The sequence below is a fragment of the Tamandua tetradactyla genome, chromosome 17, assembly GCF_023851605.1.
Source record: "Tamandua tetradactyla isolate mTamTet1 chromosome 17, mTamTet1.pri, whole genome shotgun sequence".
Taxonomy (NCBI): domain Eukaryota; kingdom Metazoa; phylum Chordata; class Mammalia; order Pilosa; family Myrmecophagidae; genus Tamandua; species Tamandua tetradactyla.
The window spans coordinates 46,212,773-46,235,900 of record NC_135343.1 but is presented as its reverse complement, the minus strand read 5'-3'; the positions used below and the strand labels follow the sequence as shown (position 1 = coordinate 46,235,900).

General features: G+C 38.4%; 1 protein-coding gene and 1 long non-coding RNA gene across 7 annotated transcripts in view; one reads left to right on the top strand and one right to left on the bottom strand.

Moving 5' to 3' along the window:
• Positions 1–23,128, top strand: part of EXOC6B (exocyst complex component 6B) — an 870,074-nt gene that overhangs the window by 195,497 nt on the left and 651,449 nt on the right. The window contains exon 1 of one of the 6 annotated variants that reach the window (XM_077134555.1): positions 19,979–20,164. The exons of the other annotated variants lie outside the window; for them this stretch is intronic. Within the exon in view, the coding sequence (XP_076990670.1) occupies positions 20,157–20,164 (8 nt within the window). The 5' untranslated portion in view covers positions 19,979–20,156. Of the gene's footprint in view, positions 1–19,978; positions 20,165–23,128 lie in introns of those variants that run through there. 6 annotated transcript variants of the gene reach the window in all.
• Positions 12,622–17,566, bottom strand: LOC143660994 (uncharacterized). The gene is made up of 2 exons (XR_013164372.1): positions 17,220–17,566; positions 12,622–14,510 (listed from the first exon to the last, which is right to left on the bottom strand). It is a non-coding gene; the product is annotated as an uncharacterized LOC143660994 (long non-coding RNA).

Here is a 23,128-nt window from a genome sequence, read left to right as displayed (position 1 = left end):
ATATATATGAGAAAAATCAATAAATATAAAAGTAAACACACCTCAGCAGTAGTAGGCCCCAAAGTCCGAAGGAGACACCCCAAGTTTATTGAGAATGAACTCATTCTGGTGCCCATAGAAGGGAGAGAAAATTTAAAAATAAAAAATAAAATCAATAAAAATGGAGGTATATAAATATATATAAAAATGTAAAGAAAAAATAATACTTACAATGAAAATATATAGAAAAACATGTTTTATAAACAATGCTAGCCATACAGGGAGTTTGCCAGCCTGCAATTACTGTTTCTTCCTAACAGGTGATGCTTTTGATTCTTCCTAACAGGTGATGCTTTTGAGTCACCTTCCTCCTTCAGGCTTGCCCCTCCCTAACTTGAGCAGCTAGCTGGGAAGATGTCAAGTGCAGCAGGGGAGCTGTTCCTGGTGGCTGTGGAATGGCTGGTCCCTAGGCATGGTATGAGAGAGCTGACAGCAGCCCTTAGGGGAGTAGCTGATTTGTAGCACCAGGCACTTGGAAGGTCTGCTGCTCACTCATAGTTGCACCTGGCTGTGTGACTGCTCCTAGCACGTGAGGGGCCTGGATGTTCACAATGGATGGCCACGCACATCTCTGGATTCCCTGCCAGTGCTGCTGGGATGGTTAGTCCCCCTGGATCTGTATTTCCTTGCGTGCCACAGCCCACCCTGGGGGGATCACAACCAATCAGACCCACTCTACTGTCTCTGTCCTGCTCCCCCTGCCTCTCTTTTTCCCAAGAATCCCTGGAGACCCTCTTCGACCACTCTCCTCAGACCACAGCCCTGGCCCTTCTGTCCCTGTCCTGTATCTTTTCCCATGGAGCAGGGTTGAATTCAATCCACCCCACTTCGCCCTTCATTAATTTTTACACATTTGCATTTTAGTCCTTTTAGGAAGTAAGAAGTGGTATTACATACCAAACAATAAAATGCAGTAATAAAGGCACTTATAATTACACAAATGGTTGCCATTTCTGTAGGTCTTTATTCTTTATGCTGCTCTGAACCACTGTCTAGTGTTCTTTCCTTTTGGTATGAATAATTCCCTTTAGCCTTGCTTCTAGGGCAGGTGTTGTGATGATGTACTTCCTCAGCTTTTGTTTATCTGAGAATGCCTTAATCTTGCTCTCATTTTGAAAGAAAGTCTTGCTGGAGATAAAATTCTTGGTTGGCATTTGTTTTCTTTTAGCACTTTAGGTATTTCAACTTACTGTCTTCTTGTCTCTGTGGTTTCTGATGAGAAATCAGCACTCACTCTAATTGGGTGTAACACCTTGTTTTTCTCTTGCGGCTTTTGAAACTCTCCCTGTCGTTTACATTTGATAGTGTGATCAGTATATGACAGTGTGTTTCTCTTCATATTTATACCGTTTGGTATTCTCTGAGGTTCTTGAATGTGCATAGTCATGTCAGTTGCTAAGTTTGGGAAATTCTCTGCCATTATTTATTTAACTATTCCCTCAACTCCTTTCTCTCATTCTTCTTCTGAGACTTCATAATGCATAATTGGTATATTTGATAGTGTCCCAGAGCTATCATAAGCTATTTTTGCTTTTTTCTTTCTGCTTCACTGCCTCATTCATTTCAAGTGTTTGGTCCTCAATTGCAGCAGTTCATCCTTCTGCCAGTTTCGATCTGTTCTTAAAACCATTCCATGAACAAGCTCTGTTTTGTTCCTTTTTAAAATTTCTGTCTCTTTGCTAAAACTCTCTTATTGTTTATTCTTTGTTTCCCTGACCATCTCTAGTTCTTTTTGTATATGTTTCTTCATGTCTGTTAGTATTTTTAAGATTTTTTTTTAAGAAGGCTTTTTTCAGTACATTCGCCTTCTGATCTTGTTCATTGATACTTTCTATATTATTATTCTCTTCTTTTAGATGTGCTATCTTTTCCTGTTTCTTTGCTTGTCTTGTACTGTTTTGTTGCACACTGTACATTTCTTCATTTTAAAATGTTGATTCTGAGATTTATTCCCTGAGATGTCTGATTTCTTTGTTTTGTGACTAGCCGGTGATTAGACAAATTTTCCTGAGCTTCAGCTCTCCTGTCAGGAAGGTCTGCCCTAGGCAAATGCATTGTGCATGTTTTCCCCTTTCTTTCTGGGCTGTCCTGGGCTCTTGCTTGTTAGTTGTTTTAAAGTTCCCTGTTTACAGGTGTTTGGTTGTCCCCTCGATTTCTTAGGAGACAGATACCCTCTCCCAGGTGTTTGAAGCCAGTGGACCTTTGTTCCAGACGGCCTGCCTCTTTTTTTTTTTTTTTTTTTTAATACTTCTTTCGTTGTCTCAAGTTGCTTTTGTGTAGAGGACAAATTCTGGGAGAGGAGCACCCCAGAGAGGACTTATCCAAATCCATCTTTCCCAGCTAAAACAAGGCCAGGCACCCACAAAGGGGGAACAGGCTGGCTCCAAAGTACCCTGGGAAGGGGATCAGGAAGTGTGCCAAGAGTTTCTTGAAGCAGCCCTTTAGCTGTCTCCCCAGCCCTGTGGAAGCTCTGTGCCTTTAAATCTCCACTGCCTCCACCTCTATCTGGGGATGGTTTAAACCATGGCTGACTATTGCTGCCTTTGTTGGGGGTGGGGTTGAAATGATGGCTGCCACCTTTGTCCTGGTTGGGTTGAAACAGTAGTTGCTGTCAGGGCTGGCCCTAGTGATCCAAATTTGCTAATTCAAAAGCCATGAGCAGTGATCAGTTGTGCCCTCCCCTGTCTTGGGGAAGAGGATTTTTAGGTCCTTTTCTGTCACCACTGTGCTAGCCAGGTACTGGACCACACAGTGGCGAGAGTGCAGAATGGGTGTCAGTAGTTGCCACATGGAAAGAACGATGTACTACTCTTTAACATAATGTGTCAGCCTCTTCCTCCTGTTCTTCCTTGCGCTCTGTACAGTTTTCTTTTTTGACTTATGGATTTTCAAAATAGTTATTTCAGACAGTTCTTGCCTGTTTAATAGTTGTTTTAATGGAAATCCTGAGTCCTGGAACTCTTTACTCCACCACTTTCCCTCGAAGTCCTTTAATCTAAAAACTTTTTAACAGCTTCGTTGTGATATAATTTACATATTATTCATTTCACTCATTCCAGTTGTAAAGGTCAGTGGCCTTTAATATATTCACAGAATTGTACAACCATTAATGCTATCTACTTTTAGAACACTTTCATCACCTTACAAAGAAACTCCCTATGCATTAGCAGTCACTCCCCATTTCTCCCTCCCTCCTCCTGGCAACCACTAATCTACCTTTTTGCCTCCATTGATTAGCTTATTCTGGACTTTTCATATAGATGGAGTCATCCAATTTGTGGACATTTGTTTCTGTCTTATTTTATTTAGCATATTTACAGGTTTCATCCATCTAGCATGTATCAATACTTTATTCCTTTTTATTGCTGTTAATATTCCTTTGCATGGTTACATCACATTTTTATTGTGAAATATAACATATATACAAAAAAGCAATAAATTCTGAAGTATATTATAGCAAGTAGTTATATAATAGATTTCAGAGTTTGTATTCCACATTTTATTCATCCATGTTTATGAACATTTGAGTTTTTTCGATTTTTTGGTATGATGAATAATGGTACTCTGAATATTCGTGTATACGTTTTTATGTGGAAATGTGTCTACAGTTCTCTTGGGAATATACTTAGGAGTGAAATTATTGAGCCTTATGTTAACTCTGTGTTTAAACATTTGAGAAACTGCCATAATGTTTTTCCAAGCACGTGCATCATTTTACTTTACCAGCAGCAATGCATGAGAGCTCTAATTTCTCACATCTTCTCCAACACTAATTATGTCTTTTTGATTATAGCTGTCCTAGTGAATATGCTATCCTTTTATTGCAGCCTTTGGGTGTCTTTATATTTAATGCATATTGCTTAGAGAAAACATATAAATGGATCTTGCTTTTTAAAAAATCTCATCTGACAATCACTGTTATTTAATGGACTGTTTAGATCTATTTTAAGATATTGGTTACATTTTATGCAAGTATCAATGTATGGATCTAAATCTATTATCTTAACATTTATTTTCCATTTCTCCCTTCTGTTCTTCGTTCTTTTCATCCTCTATTCCTGACTTCTTTTCAATTAGTTGAACATATTTTAAAATTCCATTTTATCTTTGCTATAGTGGCTTGTACCTTTTTTTTAAAAATAGATAAAACATAACCACGTGCAAATATTAACATTCTTACCATATGGTCTTTTCATTCTTGTTATATAATCAATAAATCACATCATCACATAGTTGCATATTCATCATCATGATCATTTCTTGGAATATTTACATCAATTCAGAAAAAGAAAAAGAAAACAGAAAAAAATTCATATATACCATACCCCTTATACTTCCCTTTCATTGATCAATAGCATTTCAATCTACTAAATTTATTTTAATAATTGTTTCCCCTATTATTTATTTTTAATCCATATGTTTTACTTGTCTGTTGATAAGGTAGATAAAAGGAACATCAGACACATGGTTTTCACAATCACATAGTCACCTTGCATAAGCTATATCATCATACAATCATCTTCAAGAAACATGGCTGCTGGAGCACAGCGCCCCATTTTCAAGCCATTCCCTCCAGCCCCTCCATTACACCTTAACTAAACAGGTGATATCTGTTTAATGTGTAAGAGTAACCTCCAGGATAACCTCTTGACTCTGTTTGGAATTTCTCATCCATTGACACTTTTCTTCTCCTTTTGGTCAAGAAAGTTTTCTCAATCCCTTGATGCTGAGTTCCAGTGCATTCTAGGATTTTTGTCCCACATTGCCAGGAAGATCCGCACCCCTGGGAGTCATGTGCCATGTAGAGAAGGGGAGGGCAGTGAATTTGCTTGTCATATTGGCTGAGAGAGAGAGGCCACATCTGAGCAACAGAAGAGGTTCTCTTGGGGGCGACTCTTAGGCCTAATTTTAAGTAGGCTTAGCCTGTCCTTTGAGGAATTAAGTGTCCTGTGAACAAACCCCAAGATTGGGAGCTCAGTTTATTGCTTTGGTTGTCTCCACTTCTTTGATGCACAGAAGTGTTTAATTTTGAGGACTTCCCATTTATCTATTTCTTTCTTCAGTGTGCATGCTTTGGGTGTAAGGTCTAGGAAACCGCCTCCTATTATAAGATTTATAAGATATTTCCCTACATTTCTTCTAAAAATTTTATGGCCTTAGATCTAAAGTTTAGGTCTTTGATCCATTTTGAGTTAATTTTTGAATAGGGTATGAGATATGGATCCTTTTTCATTCTTTTTCATGTGGGTATCCAGTCTCTAGGCACCATTCATTGAAGAGACTGTTCTGTACTAGGTGAGTTGGCTTGACTGCCTTATCAAAGATCAATTGTCCATAGATGAGAGGGTCTATATCTGAACACTCTATTCAATTCCACTGGTCGGTATATCTATCTTTATGCCAGTACCATGCTTTTTTTTTCTTTCTTTTTTGCTCTTTCTTGATTTTTAATTGTCAAATCACTATTATAGCAACACTGAAACATAAGTAGAGAAATTGTACATAATCCCACAAATCAGTTGTGAATGTCCTTTGTACTGTTGTTGTCAACTACAGCCACACAGTTGAAAAGTTTTTAATTATCCAAGTAAGTGTACTTCCAGGGAACAAAATGCTAGAGAAGGTTGAAAATGGGAAGTAAGTATCTCTTTTCTCCCACCCTATCTTACAGTCTTGTCTCTGGTCAACCACTTTTAATAGTTTCTCTTCCAGTTCCTCTTGAGTACCATGCTGTTTTGACCACTGTAGCTTCATAATATGCCTTAAGGTCAGGTAGTATGAAACCTCTGACTTCATTTTTCTTTTTCAAGATATTTTTAGCTATTTGGGGCACCCTGCCTGACCTTCCAGTTAAATTTGGTTATTGGGTTTTCTATTTCTGCTAAGTAAGTTTTTGGGATTTTAACTGGTATTACATTGAGCCTATAAATCAGTTTAGGTAGAATTGATATCTTAACTATATTTAGTCTTCCAATCCGTGAGCGGTATGCCCTTCCATTTATTTAGGTCTTCTGTGATTTCTTTTAGCAATTTCTTGTAGTTTTCTTTGTATAGGTCTTTGGTGTCCTTAGTTAAATTTATTTCTAAATATTTTATTATTTTGGTTGTAATTGTAAATGGAATTTTTTCTTGATTTCCCCCTCAGATTGTTCATTATTAGTGTATAGAAACACTAGAGATTTTTGAGTGTTGATCTTGTAACCTGCCACTTTGCTGTACTCATTTATCAGCTCTAGTAGTTTTGCTGTGGATTTTTCACAGTTTTCCACATACAGTACCATATCATCTGCAAACAGTGAGAGTTTTACTTCTTCCTTTCCAGTTTTGATGCCTTGTATTTCTTTTTCTTGTCTAATTGCTCTGGCTAGAATGTACAATGCAATGTTGAATAACAGTGGTGTGGTAGTTAGATTCAGATGTCAACTTGGCTAGGTGAAGGTGCCTAATTCTGTTGCTGTGGACATGAGCCATTTGCATGTGAATGTCATCTGTTGCTGATTACATCTGCAGTCAGCTAGGGGGTGTGCCTGCTGCAGTGAATGATGTTTGATTTAATTGGCTGGTACTTAAATGAGAGAGCTCAATGTAGCACAGCCAAAGCAGCTCAGCATACCTCATCTCAGCACTAGCAGCTCAGCCCAGGCCCATTGAGATGAAGAAAGAAATCACCCCAGGGAAAGTTGTCGGAACCCAGAGGCCTGGAGAGAAGGCCAGCAGAAATCACCCTGTGCCTTCCCGCAAAAGAAAGAACCTCAGTTGAAAGTTAGCTGCTCTTCCTCTAAAGAACTATACATTTTTAATGAAATAAATCCCCTTTTATTGAAAAGCAATCCATCTCTGGTGTGTTGTATTCTGGCAGCTAGCAAACTAGAACAAGTGGTGATAGTGGACATCCTTGCCTTGTTCCTGATCTTAGCGGCAAAGTTTTCAGTTTTTTCCCATTGAGGATGATGTTACTGTGAGTTTTTCATATATTCCCTTTATTATGCTGAAGAAGTTCCCTTCTGTTCCTATCCTTTGAAGTGTTTTCAACAAGAAAGGATGTTGAATTTTATCAGATGCTTTTTCTGCATCAGTTGAGATGATCATGTGGTTTTTCTGCTTTGATTTGTTGATATGGTACATTACATTAATTGATTTTCTTATGTTGAACCATCCTTGCATACCTGGTATGAATCCTACTTGGTCATGGTGTATAATTCTTTAATGTGGAGCTGGATTCAATTTGCAAGAATTTTATTGAGGATTTTTGCATCTATATTCATTGGAGAGATTGGTCTGTAGTTTTCTTTTCTTGTAATATCTTTGTCTGGCTTTGGTATGAGGGTGATGTTGGCTACATAGAATGAATTAGGTAGCTTTCCCTCCTCTTCAATTTTTTGAAGAGTTTGAGAAGGATTGGTACTAATGCTTCCTTGAATGTTTGGTAGAATTCACATGTGAAGCCATCTGGTCCTGAGCTTTTCTTTTTGGGGAGCTTCTTAATAACTGATTCAATTTCTTTACTTGTGATTAGTTTGTTCAGGTCATCTGTTACTTCTCATGTCAGTGTTGGTTGTTCATGCCTTTCTAGGAAGTTGTCCATTTCATCTGCATTGTCGAGTTTATTGTCATAAAGTTGTTCATAGTATCCTCTCATTACTTCCTTTATTTCTGTGGGGTCAGTGGTTATGTCTCTTCTTCTATTTCTGATTTTATTTATTTGCATCCTTTCTCCTCTTCTTTTTTGTCAGCCTCACTCAGGGTCCATCAATCTTATTGATTTTCTGATAGAACCAACTTCTCTGGTTTTGTTGATTTTCTCGATTGTTTTCATGTTCTCAATTTCATATATTTCTGCTCTGATCTTCTTTATTTCTTTCCTTTTGCTTGCTTTGGGGTTAGTTTGCTGTTTTTTCTTTAGTTCTTCCAAGTGGACAGTTAATTCCTTCATTTTTTTGCTGCTGCTGCTGCTTTGATGTAGGCATTTAGGGCAATAAATTTCCCTCTTAGCACTGCCTTTGCTGCATCCCATAAATTTTGCTATATAGTATTTTCATTTTCATTTGCATCAAGATATTTATTGATTTCTCTTGTAATTTCTTCCCTGACTCACTGGTTGTTTAAGAGTGTGTTTTTGAGCCTCTATATATTTTTGAATTTTCTGGCACTTTGCCTATTATTGATTTCCAACTTCTTTCCTTTATGATCTGAAAAAGTGTTTTGTATGATTTCTTTTAAAATTTTTTGAGACTTACTTTTGGACGCAGCATATGATCTGTTCTTGAGAATGCTCCATGAGCATTTGAGAACAAGGTGTATCCTGCTCTTGTGGGGTGTAATGTTCTATAAATGTCTGTTAAGTCTAGTTCATTTATATTATTCAACTTCTCTATTTCTTTATTGATCCTCTGTCTAGATGTTCTGTCCATTCATGAGAGTGGGGAATTGAAGTCTCCAACTATTATGATAGCTGTATCTATTTCTCTTTTCAGTGTTTGCCTCATGTATTTTGGAACATTCTGGCTTGGTGCATAAATATTTATGATTGTTACGTCTTCTTGTTGAATTGTTCCTTTTATTAATACATAGTGTCTTTCTTTATCTCTTTTAACAGTTTACATTTGAAGTCTAATTTTTTGGATATTAGTATAGCTACTCCTACTCTTTTCTGATTGTTATTTGCATGAAATATCTTTTTTCAGCCTTTCACTTTCAACCTACATTTATCCTTGCCTTTTGGATTTTATATGCCATATCTAATTTTTCTTCTTTTTACCTTTACTGATAGTCTTCATTTCTACACTCTTCTCTACACCTCTGTGTCCTGTCTTTTCCTATCTGTCTCTAGTGCTCCTTTATTATTTCTTACAGAGCGGGTCTCTTGGTCACAAATTCTCTGAGTGATTTTTTTGTCTTAAGATGTTTTAATTTCTCCTTAGTTTTGAAGGGCGATTTTGCTGGATATAGAATTCTTGGTTAGCAGTTTTTCTTAGTAACTTAAATATATCATCCCACTGTCTTCTCGCTTCCATGGTTTCTGCTGAGAAATCTATGCATAATCTTATTGAGCTTCCCTTGTATGTGATGGATTGCTTTTCTCTTGCTGCTTTCAAGATTCTCTCTTTCTCTTTGACATCTGACATTCTAATTAGTGAGTGTCTTGGAGTACGTCTCTTTGGATCTGTTCTGTTTGGGGTACGCTGCACTTCTTGGATCTGTAATTTTAAGTCTTTCATAAGAGTTGGGGAATTTTCAGTGATAATTTCCTCCATTAGTTTTTCTCCTCCTTTTGCCTTTACTTCTTCTTCTGCAACACCCACAACATGTGTATTCATGTACTTCATGTTGTCTTTCAATTCCCTGAGTCCCTGCTCATATTTTTCCATTCTTTTCCCTATTTTTTCTTTTGCTTGTTAGATTTCTGATGTCCTGTCTTCCAGCTCACTAATCCTAACTTCTGCCTCTTGACATCTATCATTGTAGGCTTCATTGCTTTTTTCATCTCTTCTACTGTGCCTTTCATTCCCATAAGTTCCCATGATTTGTTTTTTCAGACTTTGTATTTCTTCTTTTTGTTCATTCCTTACCTTCTTTATATCCTCCCTCAATTTCTTGATTTGATTTTTGATGAGGTTCCCATTTATGTTAGTATATTCTGAATTAATTGTTTCAACTCCTGCCTCTCATTTGAATTGTTGGTTTGTTCCTTTGACTGGGCCATATCTTTAGTTTTCGTAGTATGATTTGTTATTTTTTACTGGCATCTAGGCATTTAATTACCTTAATGAATTTATTCTGGAGATGTTTTTCACTGTTTTTTAATTAGTATTTTCTTGCTGGATGAGTTTCTTGTCTATCTGTTCTTCGCTTATTCTAGTCCTCTCGCTTATGTTTTGTTTAACAGATCAGAATTTTTCAGTTCTTGTTTCTTTGTTTCTTGCAGTTCCTTTATGGTGTCTCCCACCCTCCCCCACTGCCTTAGAAGAGTCTACTGAGGTATTATAGACCCCAGCCCGATTTATCAGACCAAACTGGCCTCCTCTTAGGAGGAAAGAGTCAGCTGTATCAGTTTTCCCTGAGGGTGAGACCCAGCAGGTTGAAAGACTTTCCTGTGAAGTCTCTGGTTCTGTTTTTTCTATCCTGCCCAGTATATGGTGCTTTCTTGCCTGCAGGTCCAACCAGCATGAGGTGATGCGGTACCTTTAATGTCAGCAGACTCTCCCTGCTGGGGGCGTGGTTGAGACAGAGGCGAAGTTGTAAGCTGGCTTTAATTGCTTCACTTTTCCAGACTCTGGGTTCTGAATTCTTTGAGGGAGGGATTCCACCTGAGCAGGCCCCACTCCTCTCCCGGGGAAGGCACAGGGTGAAGACAAACAGTCAGACAATTTCAATTCTGCCTATGCCTGAAGCAGTTGGAGTCTGGAAGCCTTGTAGCTGTATCTAAAGAGTAGTGAAGCTGTAAAAACACAGCCACAAAAAAGAAAAAGAAAAATCCTTTTCAGAGCAGGACCCCCATTCCTTGGGCCTGCCAATCAAGAGCTTAAGTTGGTATGTTGCTCTGTGTATCACCAGGTCCTATGTGTCCCCTCCTTTCCTTCAGGGCCCAGACCTTTACAAATCCAAAAAATATCTGTTTTTTTTTCTTTTTTCTTTTTCTGTCAGCCCTTCCCCCTCTGTGCTGGGGCAAAACCACAGCAACCTCCACTTTTACTTGAGGTTCAACTGATCTGGGGGCCTATTTGTATCAGTCAATTAATTGTAGTAGTTAATTAATTCCACAATTGGAGCTTGTTTACACTGAACTCCTGCTGCTGGTAAAGTGTCTTTCCTTTCCCCTCTGGGAAGCAGCCTGTGGGGGAGGGGCACCGGCTGCCATGACTTGGGGATCTCATGGTTCTGGGTGGGCTCGCATCTGGTCCAGCTGGTCCAGACTGGTGTATGCTGTATGTTGGGTCACTAACGTGGACCCAGCAGTTGTTCTGTACTGCTCCTGGTTATTTAACTAGCTGCTCTGGGAGGATGAGCCAAATTCCATAACTCACTAAGTCACCATTTTGACCCACCTTGGCTTATACCTTTTTGTTTTATTTTTTTTTAGTGGTTATTTCAAACTTTACAGTATATTTCTTTAACATGTCATAGTGAATTTTTAAATAATAGTATACTGACTCACACATAATGCAGAATTCTTATAAAATTATATATCTATTTCCCCTCCGTGCTGGTTTGAATCTGTTATGTACCCCAGAGAAGCCACATTTTGATTCTGATCCAATCTTGTGGGGGCAGCCATTTCTCTTAATCTTGCTTCAATATTTTAGGTGGAAACTTTTGGTTGGATTATCTCCACAGAGATGTGGCGTGCCCAGTTGTGGGTGTGAACTTTTAATTAGATGGAGGTGTGACTCCACCCATTTCAGGTGAGCCTTGATTAGTTTACTGGAATCCTTTAAAAGAGGAAACATTTTGGAAAGAGTCAGAGCCTACAGAGAGAGAACTGATAGAAACTTCAGAGCAGAGCTGACATAGATACTGACACTTGGAGAATAGATACACAGATACTTGGAAATGCTTGGAACCCAGCAGAGGTTGCCATGAGATGGCAAGCCAGAACCTGGAGAGAGCCAAGGGAAGCCATGAGATTGCAAGCCAGCCCTGGAGAAGCAAAGTGAGGAACATCCACAGGAACAAAGGCTGAAAGCAGTGGAACCCAGGAGAAAGGGATCAGCAGATGCCAGCCATATGACTTTCCAACTGACAGAGGTGTTCTAGATCCATTGGCCTTTCTTGAGTGAAGGTAACCTCTTGTTGGTTACTGTGGGGTATATCAGGGTATCACACTAACCGTACAAACTAACAATGTGTCACTTCATATTCAAGATTCCATGTAATTATGGTGCTCAAGTAAACTGACCATACAAATTAAATTAGATAAACTTGCTATTCAGAATATAAACATTGCACTAAACAAGCATCTCTCCCTTTGGTCTCTCATAGAGATTGAAATTTGAAAATATGGGCCATATCATCCTTTACCCAGTATTCTGATTTCCCTTAGTTCTAACCAGATCAGCTTCATTCACATCTCTAGACAAAGTCTAATCACTTTTTCACCTTTTTGTAACAGTTGCTGAATGGGGTAATACTGATTTTCATAGCTTCAGTGCTCTAACTCTAAGTCTCAGGTGTCACATAATACCTGAAGTTTCAGGGAACAACTAGGTTAACTACAAATAGCTCAGTATCTCAGAATTTACAAATATCAGTTACAACCCATGTAAGAGCTTACAATTTAGGAACTTTGATGAGGATTTTTTTTCCTTCCCACTCCCTCTGCCCTTGGTCTTTTTTTTTTAAATCTCTGTTTATTTTGGATAGATTTTATTGCTTTATATTCAGATAATATTTTTCTTTTTTATAAGTGCTATTTTTATGCTTAATTTCTCTTTTCACTATTTTTGTGTCTTCCTTTAATTATGTGCCAATAGTTATAATGTGCTTCTTTTCTAATTCTGTTTATTTCTGATATTTTGGGGTCTCTTTCTGTAGACCAATTTTTCCCTGGTTATGATGTTGCGCGAAACAGCCGAGGCGCTGAAGTTTCAGAAAGTAGGTTTTTATTCATCCATGGCCATAGGACTAGCCAAGTAGCCTCTGAGCCTCGAACAAAAGGTTAACATCAGTTTTTATAGACAGGATGATATGTTAAAGACACGTTAAACAATTGGCTGGTTTAAATCGGGAAGGGCGTGAAGGTGGGTTTACAGAAGTGGATGAGTGGTTAGGGGAGGAGGGGGGCTTCACAGGAACTTCTCTTATCCTGCCTATTGACCGTCCTCAGGGCCTGGGAGATTTTTCAACAGGTAGTGGCCCGAGTAAACTGGGGACTGCCTGCTGCAACAGAAAGTGGCTTTAACAAACAGGGGCTACCTGCAACATTCCCCTCCATTGATGCTTACCCTGACTTAGAAGAAGGGGTTATAGCATCACCTATATTTTGTCCTTTTCTAGTTGCAGGTGGTGGTATGTCCTGATCTGAGCTGGGCATGGGAAACAAGGTAGCCATGCAGGGTTTAGGGCCCTGCATAGTTGGGGGTGTATGAGGGTCTGTGCCCCATCTCTGTTGGCCCCAAGTTTTTTTCCTGATGGCCCCTTTGCGACTGTGCCTGTCTTAGGTTGTTCCTCCCCTGAGGAATCTTACTTGTCTTTGGATAACCAGCCATCCTCCAGGACCAGGCAGGGTGATGTGAGGTGTGCTAGTGAGGTAAGGGCAGTGCCTCCCGAGAGAGTCTGATTTGTCTCCTCAACAGCCTATGCCTCCTAACCTCCATGCCCAGCACCTGCCTTGGAATTCCCTTACCTGCTGACAGGGCCCCGGTTCTGGTTACCTGTTTTGGGGAACCCAGTTTTTTTTTTTTTTTTTTCCCTGCTGAGGGCCCAGCTCATAACTTTGGGCAAGATACAAACTGCATAGCACCAGCTTCTAGGAGGCCTCTACCTCAGCACAGCCAAGAGCTCCCCATGATCTCGAACACATTGCATTACCAGGAGGACCATACTAGGAAAGATATCAGATTTGGTGTAGGGGTGTAGAACTGTACATGTGTTGAAGGTCAGGTGGGCTTGGGTACTGTGTACCTTTCTAGAGGTTATAGCGATAGCCTTGCCACCCTAGAGAACTGAAAACAGCATTATTGAACCTGGCGAGGTGGGATTACAGCATACTGGGGGACCTTCCTTTAGGGTGCGTATAGAATAATGCAGGTCTGAGAACTGCCCTGGCATGAATACTGGTTATAGTTTTTACCTTTTTCCCAACATAGGCGATTTTGAGGCCTGCCTGGCATGCATCATTTGCCTTGGAAGGGCCATACCGAGCAGAAACAGGAGTGAGGTGTATGGTGCTGGCTATGGGGAGTGCCACCATGTGAACGTATAATTAGCCTCAGGCAAGGAATGCTGACACGCTGTAGGCAGTGGCTAGGAAGGGGGAAGACACCTGGGTAAGAGGGATTCCATCAAATTAGAGTAAAGTTGGTTTTCGGGAAGAATTCCAGGTGACCTATTTCCAGGAGGGCTAAAACTGCTAAATGAAAGATAAATGCAAAGAGCAAGAAAATACAGTTAGTCCACAGACCCAGCAGACCAGGATGTCCATGTGTTGATTCCTCAATCTTCTGCCATGCATAGTTCAGTCAGCTTCCAGGGTGGCTGAGGCAAGGCTCGGAGGTTTCCTTAGGCTTCGGCTGTGCGTTGACTAGCTGCTTCCGTTGAGCTAGAACAGGGCAACGATGGTCATTTAGGCCTCAGTCACGGCTGTTCAGCTGATCTCTGCTACAATTGAAAGGGCACAGTGGCTTCCAGAGAATGATGTGCACCAGGTGTTTAGGATCAGGATGCATTCCCAGGGGTTGTCTGCGGTGGCCTCTTGACCCGAGAGTGGTGAATTCACGGGATAATCTCTGCAACTCTGACAGCTGTTGGGTTTACTAAAACAACAGGATGAGGACCTCTCCATTATGGCTGGAGGGAGCCTCTTTTTTATTTTTCAGTCTTTTACCTGTACCACGTTCCCTGGCTCAACCTCATGTAAGGGAGGGTAGATTCTTAAGAGTTTGGGTACTTCTTTTAACACCTTTCCTTTTAGTTCACTTAAAACTTTTTCTAACTTTGACCATAATTTCCTTTTCCACAAACCTTCGGCAACTTATATTTGTTCAGGTTTTGTCTTACATTTTCCTTATTCTATGTAGCAGCCATTTATTTTAGCTTAGGACAAAACTACTCTTTTTTCTTTTTAGTAAAAACATGTCCTTTATATCCTTCATACTTAAGTAATTACTGCAAGCAAACATTTCACCACATACAATTACTATCAAAATCGAATTTGTCAGAATAATGTTAAATATTTAAAATGCTTTAGTTAATGCATATTTGAAATATCAATATACAATTTTTTAATGAGAATTAATGGCACATATCAAGACCATTTTAAAAAAACTGTAAGGATAAAACTTAAAAAAGACTTTTTAAAAAAACTGTAAGGGTAAAACTTGCAAGCAAGGAGTTTTTCAATATTAAACAGCTTCCCCAATATAAAAATTTGAAACATAAAACCAAAGGAGAGCCACAAATTTGGAGTCAAAGATAATGGGGTTTGGCCTAATCCCTTTGTCTTGAAGAAAGGGATTAAATGAGAGTACACAGGTGCCAAGGAAGCTGGATGTAGGTTTCTGCCATGCCAGGAGAAATTTTGTAGTGCACTGTTTAAATTCCTGTTAATTTTTTTTAATGATGCACTATTCACTTTATGATTATAACTTGGTTTACATTTTTTTTTCATACATTCTCTTTACCTAATTATTTGACAAAACGTTAATACTTTTTTGGTTGACCCCAGCCTCCAGCAGGGCTTGGGATATGTCTCTGAGGGAAATCCTGTTATTGTTATTGGGGAACAACATTTCCCTTTATATATTTTTGACCTTTCCTCTTCCTGTATTCCATTCTCCCATGTCTCCCAGCTTTTCCATTTTATTTAAGACACCGTTAAGTGGATTGCCTGTTTCTCCTAATGATAAAGTCATTATCAAGTGTTTATACGCTGGAGAAATGCTTTAATGATAGCATTTCTCTGAGAAGCATTGACAGGGAGGAGGTGGTACATATTGGCCTCTCCCAATATAATTGCTGACTTCATAACTTCCTTTTTGAATTTCTACATAGCATCTCACAAAGTGTATCAGGGTCGATTACTTTGTGGTCACATAGTGTCAGCAGGGCATTGCTTATTATACCTTTGTGCAGCCGATGCCAGTATATTAGAATTTTTTTTCCAGTCTGCTGACTAAATTCCTGAAATGCAGTTTGTGTAAAGGAATTGATGCTAATTCCTATAAGTTTTATGCAATCAGCATATCCGGCACCACTCTTCCAGCCCCTACATCAGCAACTTTGACCATCCTGGTTATGAATGGCTCACCAGTTTTTTGAGAACTCTTAAGAATGTCAGTTATTTTTTGTTCTTTTATAGTGGTTTTAAAAGTAACCCGATTGCCCTGTTTCTCTTCTTTTTGCCTTTGTATTGTGCCAGCTCCTATTTTGGGAGGATATTTTCTCTTTTCTTTCTGACAGACTTTTTCATCTAAAATATTTCCCTCTTTTTCATCATCACCTTCATCCCATACATCACCATCCCACTTATCAGGGTCCAAAATCATCAGTGGCAGTGGCTCATACCATATGTACTATCCCTTTGTTCACTTCACCTCGTTTCTTTTTATATTTATATTGGGCCACATGGACTGCGGCCCTCTCAGCTACTGACTGATAATTATAAATCTGATTTTTCAAAACAAAATTTTGATTCTGCAGCATGGACAGTTTTTCCGATAATTCTGCCAATTCCTTTTCATAATTCATTTTTTCAGAGATTGCTCGATCTCTCTGTTCACACATTTTTCTGTATTCCATTCACAAAGCCCATCCTTTTTTACACACTCTGATTATTTCTTTCCCTTTTTCTAATGGACTGTTTTCTAGACACAGTCTAGAAATTTCCCTGTTTAATTCTATTCCCCCAATCTTTACAGGGTCCTGTACATTTTGTCCATTCCTTTGCAAGTGAGGAGTAAGAAATCCCACCCTGGAATTTCTTGGTTTTTTACTTTAAGCTTAGAGGACTTTTTAAAAAAATGACATTATCTCCTAATCTATGTCTAAAGCTTATAACTCACTATTAATCTATTTTAAGTAAATTTTGAAGACGGGCTACTGACCTTAAAATTCCCAAATGTCTTATAGCATTAGAAAGTACAAAACAGAGAGATAGACCATTTAAATTCAAAACATTCTGCATACAAGAAGGATGAGAAACTGGCAACTTCAAATTTATCTAGAATGGTCCTAATAAAGCATTACAATATTTAGAAGAGCATAGTCCATATTTTCTGCACAAATTTTCTAAAGCTTGTCTTATTGACTTTCACGACTATGAAGCCTTGCTGAAATACGAATCCTGCTCACAGGGCCAATTTTGTGCACAAAAGGCAATGTGATATTTGTGGCCATTTAATTTATAGGTTTGGATTTGTAGATGACACAGACTTCAGTGATATAAAAACAGGAAAGTAATTAAAGAAAATAATTAAAAGATAGTAATTAAAAGAGTCTTCAAAAAAAAAGCATAGTTACATCACCAGATAAGATGACACCAACACCTGAAGAGAAGTGCTGGAGAGTTTCAGAAGCAGCATTTTAACTCTCATTAGTAAAAATCCACGGCAGTCTTGGGGACAGCATTCAGAGTCTCCTTAGTTAAGATCCCTAGCAGAGCATAAGTTTCTGATGAGGTTCTCTCCCTCTCTCATAAGATTTTTTTCTCTCTTCTGTTCCTAAGTTTCTCTTCTTTCTTTCTCTGTTTGTCTGCAGTTTTTTTTTCTTTCCTCTTTTTATGATATCTTCATATAAAAGTGGCCAAATTGCAATTAACTTATGTGACCAGGCCCAGTTTGGTCCTCTGGGAACTGGCTAGGGACCAAGAAGAGCTTCCTGGGACCTAGATATTTTTATTAAATGCTCCTTCTGGGAGCATAGCCAATCCTCCCAGCTAGAGTGCACGTTTCAGCTGTTTCTTACCAAGGTCATGCAATGGCAACATCAGTTGTACAGAACAAACTCTCTTAATGAGATAATTTTAAAAACCCCTACACAGATGTTCTCTTACTCTGAAATGTGAAAATTTTAATTTATAAGACAGTAATGATAAACTGTAATACAAGAGTTTTTTTAAATTCTCCCTAAAAGTGGTCCATTTTAATTCACACAGTTTCCTAAGTTGGCCAGGAACAGCTTGATTCCCCAGTCATCAGTAAAAGCTTTCTTAAAGTTAGGACATCATGCACTGCAATGGTATCTTACTGACTTCCCCTCTCATATCTGTGGCATCAAAGATTAGGGAAATGGCTTACAGACAAATAACAAAGGGTTTTGAATAAACTGTCGCATTGTTTGTCTGGCCACTCCCTTAGCGGGGACATTGGGCACCTCTTGGCTTTGGTGGTCTGGGGTTGCCCACCCTGAACCGTATGAGGAGCGTCATGAACTCGCAGAATCTGAACTCGTGGCCTGGTGCATAGCTCTTATGGCCCAGGACTTTCTTTTATTTGCACAATCCCACGCACACATTCCAACACCCCTCCCGCACCACCCTTCTCAAATGTGGACCTGAAGACTTCCATTTCCCCTAGTCCTCCAACTGGAGACTGGTGCTTGGAGAGTCTCTGGGAGGTGATCAGGCTCCCCTTCCACTCAGGCTCCCCTAGCTTTTTACAAGTGGGCTGAAACTGACGTACCCTGGCGCTTACCAGTCAGATGGGCAGTGGTCCCAGAAACCTGGTTCCAGAAACTGTCCCAGATCTGTCACTGCTCTGGCGGTGACAGGCGTCCCCCCCCCCCCCTCCCCCCGGAGCTGAGGAATTCAAGAGGCAGGGAAAAGCTCCATTGCCGGCACTGGATTCCTTTGGGTCTCCAGTCTAGGTGCTGCCACCGTCATGGGCGAAGGAGATGATAATTTCACCAGCTTCCTGATCCCAGACAAGCCCCCAGAAATGTCCCGTGAAACAGAGCAAACTCGGGCTGAGGCTCTGAAGTTTCACGAAGTAGGTTTTTATTCATCCGTGGCCATAGGGCTCAGCCAAGTAGCCTCTGAAAGCCTGAGCCCTGAACAAAAGGTTAACATCAGTTTTTATAGATAGGATGATGTGTTAAAGACAAAGTAAACGATTGGCTGGTTTAAATTGGGAAGGGCACGAAGGTGGGTTTACAGAAGTGGATGAGTGGTTAGGGGAAGAGGGGGCTTCACAGGCACTTCTGTTATCCTGCCTATTGACTGTTCTCGGGGCCTGGGAGATTTTTCAACAAGAAGTGGCCCGAGTAAACTGGGGACTGCCTGCTGCAACAGGAAGTGGCTTTAACAAATACGGGCTGCCTGCAACAATGAGTCAATCTTTGGGATTCTTATGTCTAGTGTTTTTTGTTTAGTTGCTGGACAATTATGTTATATTGTATATCTGGCGTTTTGTGGGCTTTAATTTTTTTTTTTGAGAGTCTTAGACTTTGTCCTGGTAGATAGTTTGTATAATTGTTTGATCTCTTCAAAACCCTATTTCAAAGCTTTGTTAGGCCCATTTTCTTTTCACGGGTAGTTCAGTTTTACCAAATAAGACATGATCCCTTTGTAATCTTTTCAGATTAAAATAGCTTGGGGGTCATTGTAGACTCTTTCTCTGTTAGAGTTCAAAGGTCTACCTGCCTGTCAGAGATCTTTGGGGTTTTCATCAAACATTTCCCCGGCCTTTTTTTTTTTCTTGTGCATATGAAATTTTACTTTACCCATTACTGGCCTCGTACTCAGGAAATATTTGAAGGAACTCCTGTGTAGATCCGCATTTCTTTTTCTGCATTACTCTCTCTCTCTCTTTTTTGGGGAATTTTGCTTCACAACTTCAAGCTGCTTCAGCTTTCCTGCACTTCTATATCTGAGTTTAATTCAGCAAGGCTGCTGTGCTCTGTGTCTACAATCTGGAATTAACCTTCAGGTAGATAACCCAGGTGACTATTACACTCACTTTGTTTGTTACCCTTTTTTCATAGAATTCAGTTCTGTGTCGTCTGATGTCCAGTGCCTCTGAAAACATTTGTTTCATACATTTTACCCTGCATTCTACTTTATAAAAGTAGGAGGTCAAGTCTTTCCTTATTATTTCTTCATGGTTGGAAGTCTAGTTAACTTTTTTTAAATACTGTAAATAATGATTATACCTACTAGGTTTTATGCTACAAAGAAAGATATCTGTCTTTGTATCTCTAACACACAAAAGGGATTAAATATTATTTTATTGATGATCTTTGATTAGGGAAAGCACTAATAATTCCTTGTGATAGAGCTTTTGTTTCATATTTTATCTTCCTTTGAATTAAAAAAAATTCTTGAGGTAGTTATGATGAACTTGAATGAATCACTGTTTAGAATTTTGAAAGTCATCATTGTTAAAGAGTTCCGTGGGATGCCAAGAAAGTGCCAAAACCATAGTCCCTGAAGTCAACATTCCTCTTCTGATGATGAACATTTCAACATGTCTAAGTAATTTTGGCTTTAGTTATTCAATTTATAGAATTATTTAGACCTCTTTTCCTGCCTTCTTTCCTTTTATTTCCAAATTTTCTTTCTTTTTTTCCCCCCACTTACTTTTAGAGAGCCTGCACAGAGGGAGAGATAAAGAGAGAGCCAGTGAGAAAGAGAGGGAATTTTAATGAATGTCAAGAATTTGGTTTTTGCTCAGTTTTAATAATGTTTGAAGCTTGACAGAAGTAATGTAAAAATTTAGTTTTGGATTCCTCTGGGCAGTGGAAATAGAATTGTTTTTCTTTTGGCACCTACGATCCTGGTGTTTAATTGGCTATATTCTTTGACTCGTCACTGATATTGAAATACACTACAAATTTGAATAAGCTATAAGCTTATTGATCTGTTATAGTTGGTATATGAATATGATGGAGAAAGGACAATGTAGAAAATAAGATAATTGGCATTCTTTAAAATAAGATAATTGGCATTCCTTGTTACCAAGAATCATTGGCTTTTGTAGTAATTACCCTTGAAAAAATGTGGAGCTGTTTGACAGACCAGATGTTTTTAGCAGGCAGCCATGTGTCTCATTAGTGAATGTGTTTTGTGACTGTAGGCAACAATGTTGAATTTTTCTCATTCTATAAACAGTGTTCTAAAATACAACCAAAACCCAAAGTGTGTTTATCTTTTTGGCTTAATTTTTGGCTTTATATCCATTCTAAAGTTTCTCTCTAGAGCAATTACGTTTTATTGCACTGTATATAATTGTGATATAAACGCCATTCTGTTTACACTAAACCATGTGAATTATACTGTTTTTTAGTCAGTAAAATTTTAATAAAATTAACAGTTTCAGATTTAATTATATTTGTATTTTTATTTTTAAATTTTTTGTAAATAAACTTTTCTTCCCTCCATTTATTTGGAGTCAGAGTTTGATTTTTGGAACATAAAAAGACAAAACAAGTAAAACCAGTTCTTAGTCTTTAGTGTTTGTGTAACTAAGTTCATTGGAGCAAGAAGAACTTCAGGTACCTGCTATGAAATTCATTCCTGAAATCCAAAATAGAGTTTTAAATCTTTTTTATTTATGAAGATTTTTTTCTTTATATTCGTTTTTCCTATATTCTATTGTAGCATGAGAAAATGTGGAAACTGGGAAATTAAAAGCATGAAGAAGGAAATGATCACTTCTAATATTGTGATCCCCAAAATATCATGGTTAACATTTTTGTATATATTTTTCTAGTCAGTTTTTTGTATGTTTATGTATATATATATATATATTCATGTGTGTATGTGTATATTCACTGGTATATATTTTATTCATTTATCTCATTTATATAGACATAATTTTATATGCATATATAAAATTTTGAAATGTTATGATTGTTACATTTTTTGAAATAATTTTTGTTCAACAATATTATAAATATTTTTCCTGAATTCATGTCTTTTACTACATGAATTCATCTTAATGTATTTAACTAATTTCTTGTTGCTTGACAGTTAGGTTATTATTATTATTATTTTTTTTGCTTGCATGGTCAGGCACTGGGAATCGAACCCAGGTCTCTGGAATGGCAGGTGAGAGCTCTGCCTGCTGAGCTGCCATGGCCTGCCAAGTTAGGTTAATTTTTAAATTAATAATATAACCAGCTCTAAAATTCAAGAGGCTTGTACATCTTTTTGGAATTTCAGTTGTTTAAAATCTAATATTTTTTGGAAATTGAGTTGTTTAAAATACCTGTTTAGTTGAAATTCTTTACTGAATGTTTGTATTATTTAAAAAATGTTTCCCAGCAGGCTATGCATCCTATTTATTGAAACCCTTGATATTAATATGCATTATCTTTAAGAAATATTTGGCAATTTGAGTGACAAAATTATGGTTTCGATTTGTATGTTTCCGTGTTTCAATTCAAGACCCACCTCCCCTTCCCGTCCCGCTCCTATGTTGGGCATTGTTTCATTCTTTTGTGTTGTAAATAATCTTTATAAGTATGTTGTTTCTTCTTTATTGTTATGTTGTTTTTATTCCTAACTTATTTCAAATTTTACTTAGTGTTTCTTGACCAGTCTTAGTTTTATTCTTTCTCTTATGCTTATGGAAGCTTTTCTATGTATCAGATAAACATTGTCCCTTTTATTATTTCAAAATGTCCCTCTTTGTAACTAGTAGTAGTTCTTGTCTTAATGTCCAGTGTGTCTGTAATATATTCCAGCTCTTTTATGGTTACTTTTTTTTTTTTCTAGTCCTGTTGCACAGTCTGTATCCCTTCAGCTCCAATTACCCATTATCTTACCCTGTTTCTAACTCCTGCTGGACTCTGTTACCAATGACATATTCCAAGTTTATTCTCGAATGTCCATTCACATCAGTGGGACCATACAGTATTTGTCCTTTAGTTTTTGGCTAGACTCACTCAGCATAATGTTCTCTAGGTCCATCCATGTTATTACATGCTTCATAAGTTTATCTTGTCTTAAAGCTGCATAATATTCCATCGTATGTATATACCACAGTTTGTTTAGCCATTCTTCTGTTGATGGACATTTTGGCTGTTTCCATCTCTTTGCAATTGTAAATAACGCTGCTATAAACATTGGTGTGCAAATGTCCGTTTGTGTCTTTGCCCTTAAGTCCTTTGAGTAGATACCTAGCAATGGTATTGCTGGGTCGTATGGCAATTCTATATTGAGCTTTTTGAGGAACCGCCAAACTGCCTTCCACAGTGGTTGCACCATTTGACATTCCCACCAACAGTGGATAAGTGTGCCTCTTTCTCCGCATCCTCTCCAGCACTTGTCATTTTCTGTTTTGTTGATAATGGCCATTCTGGTGGGTGTGAGATGATATCTCATTGTGGTTTTGATTTGCATTTCTCTAATGGCCAGGGACATTGAGCATCTCTTCATGGGCCTCTTGGCCATCCGTATTTCCTCTTCTGGTAGGTGTCTGTTCAAGTCTTTTTC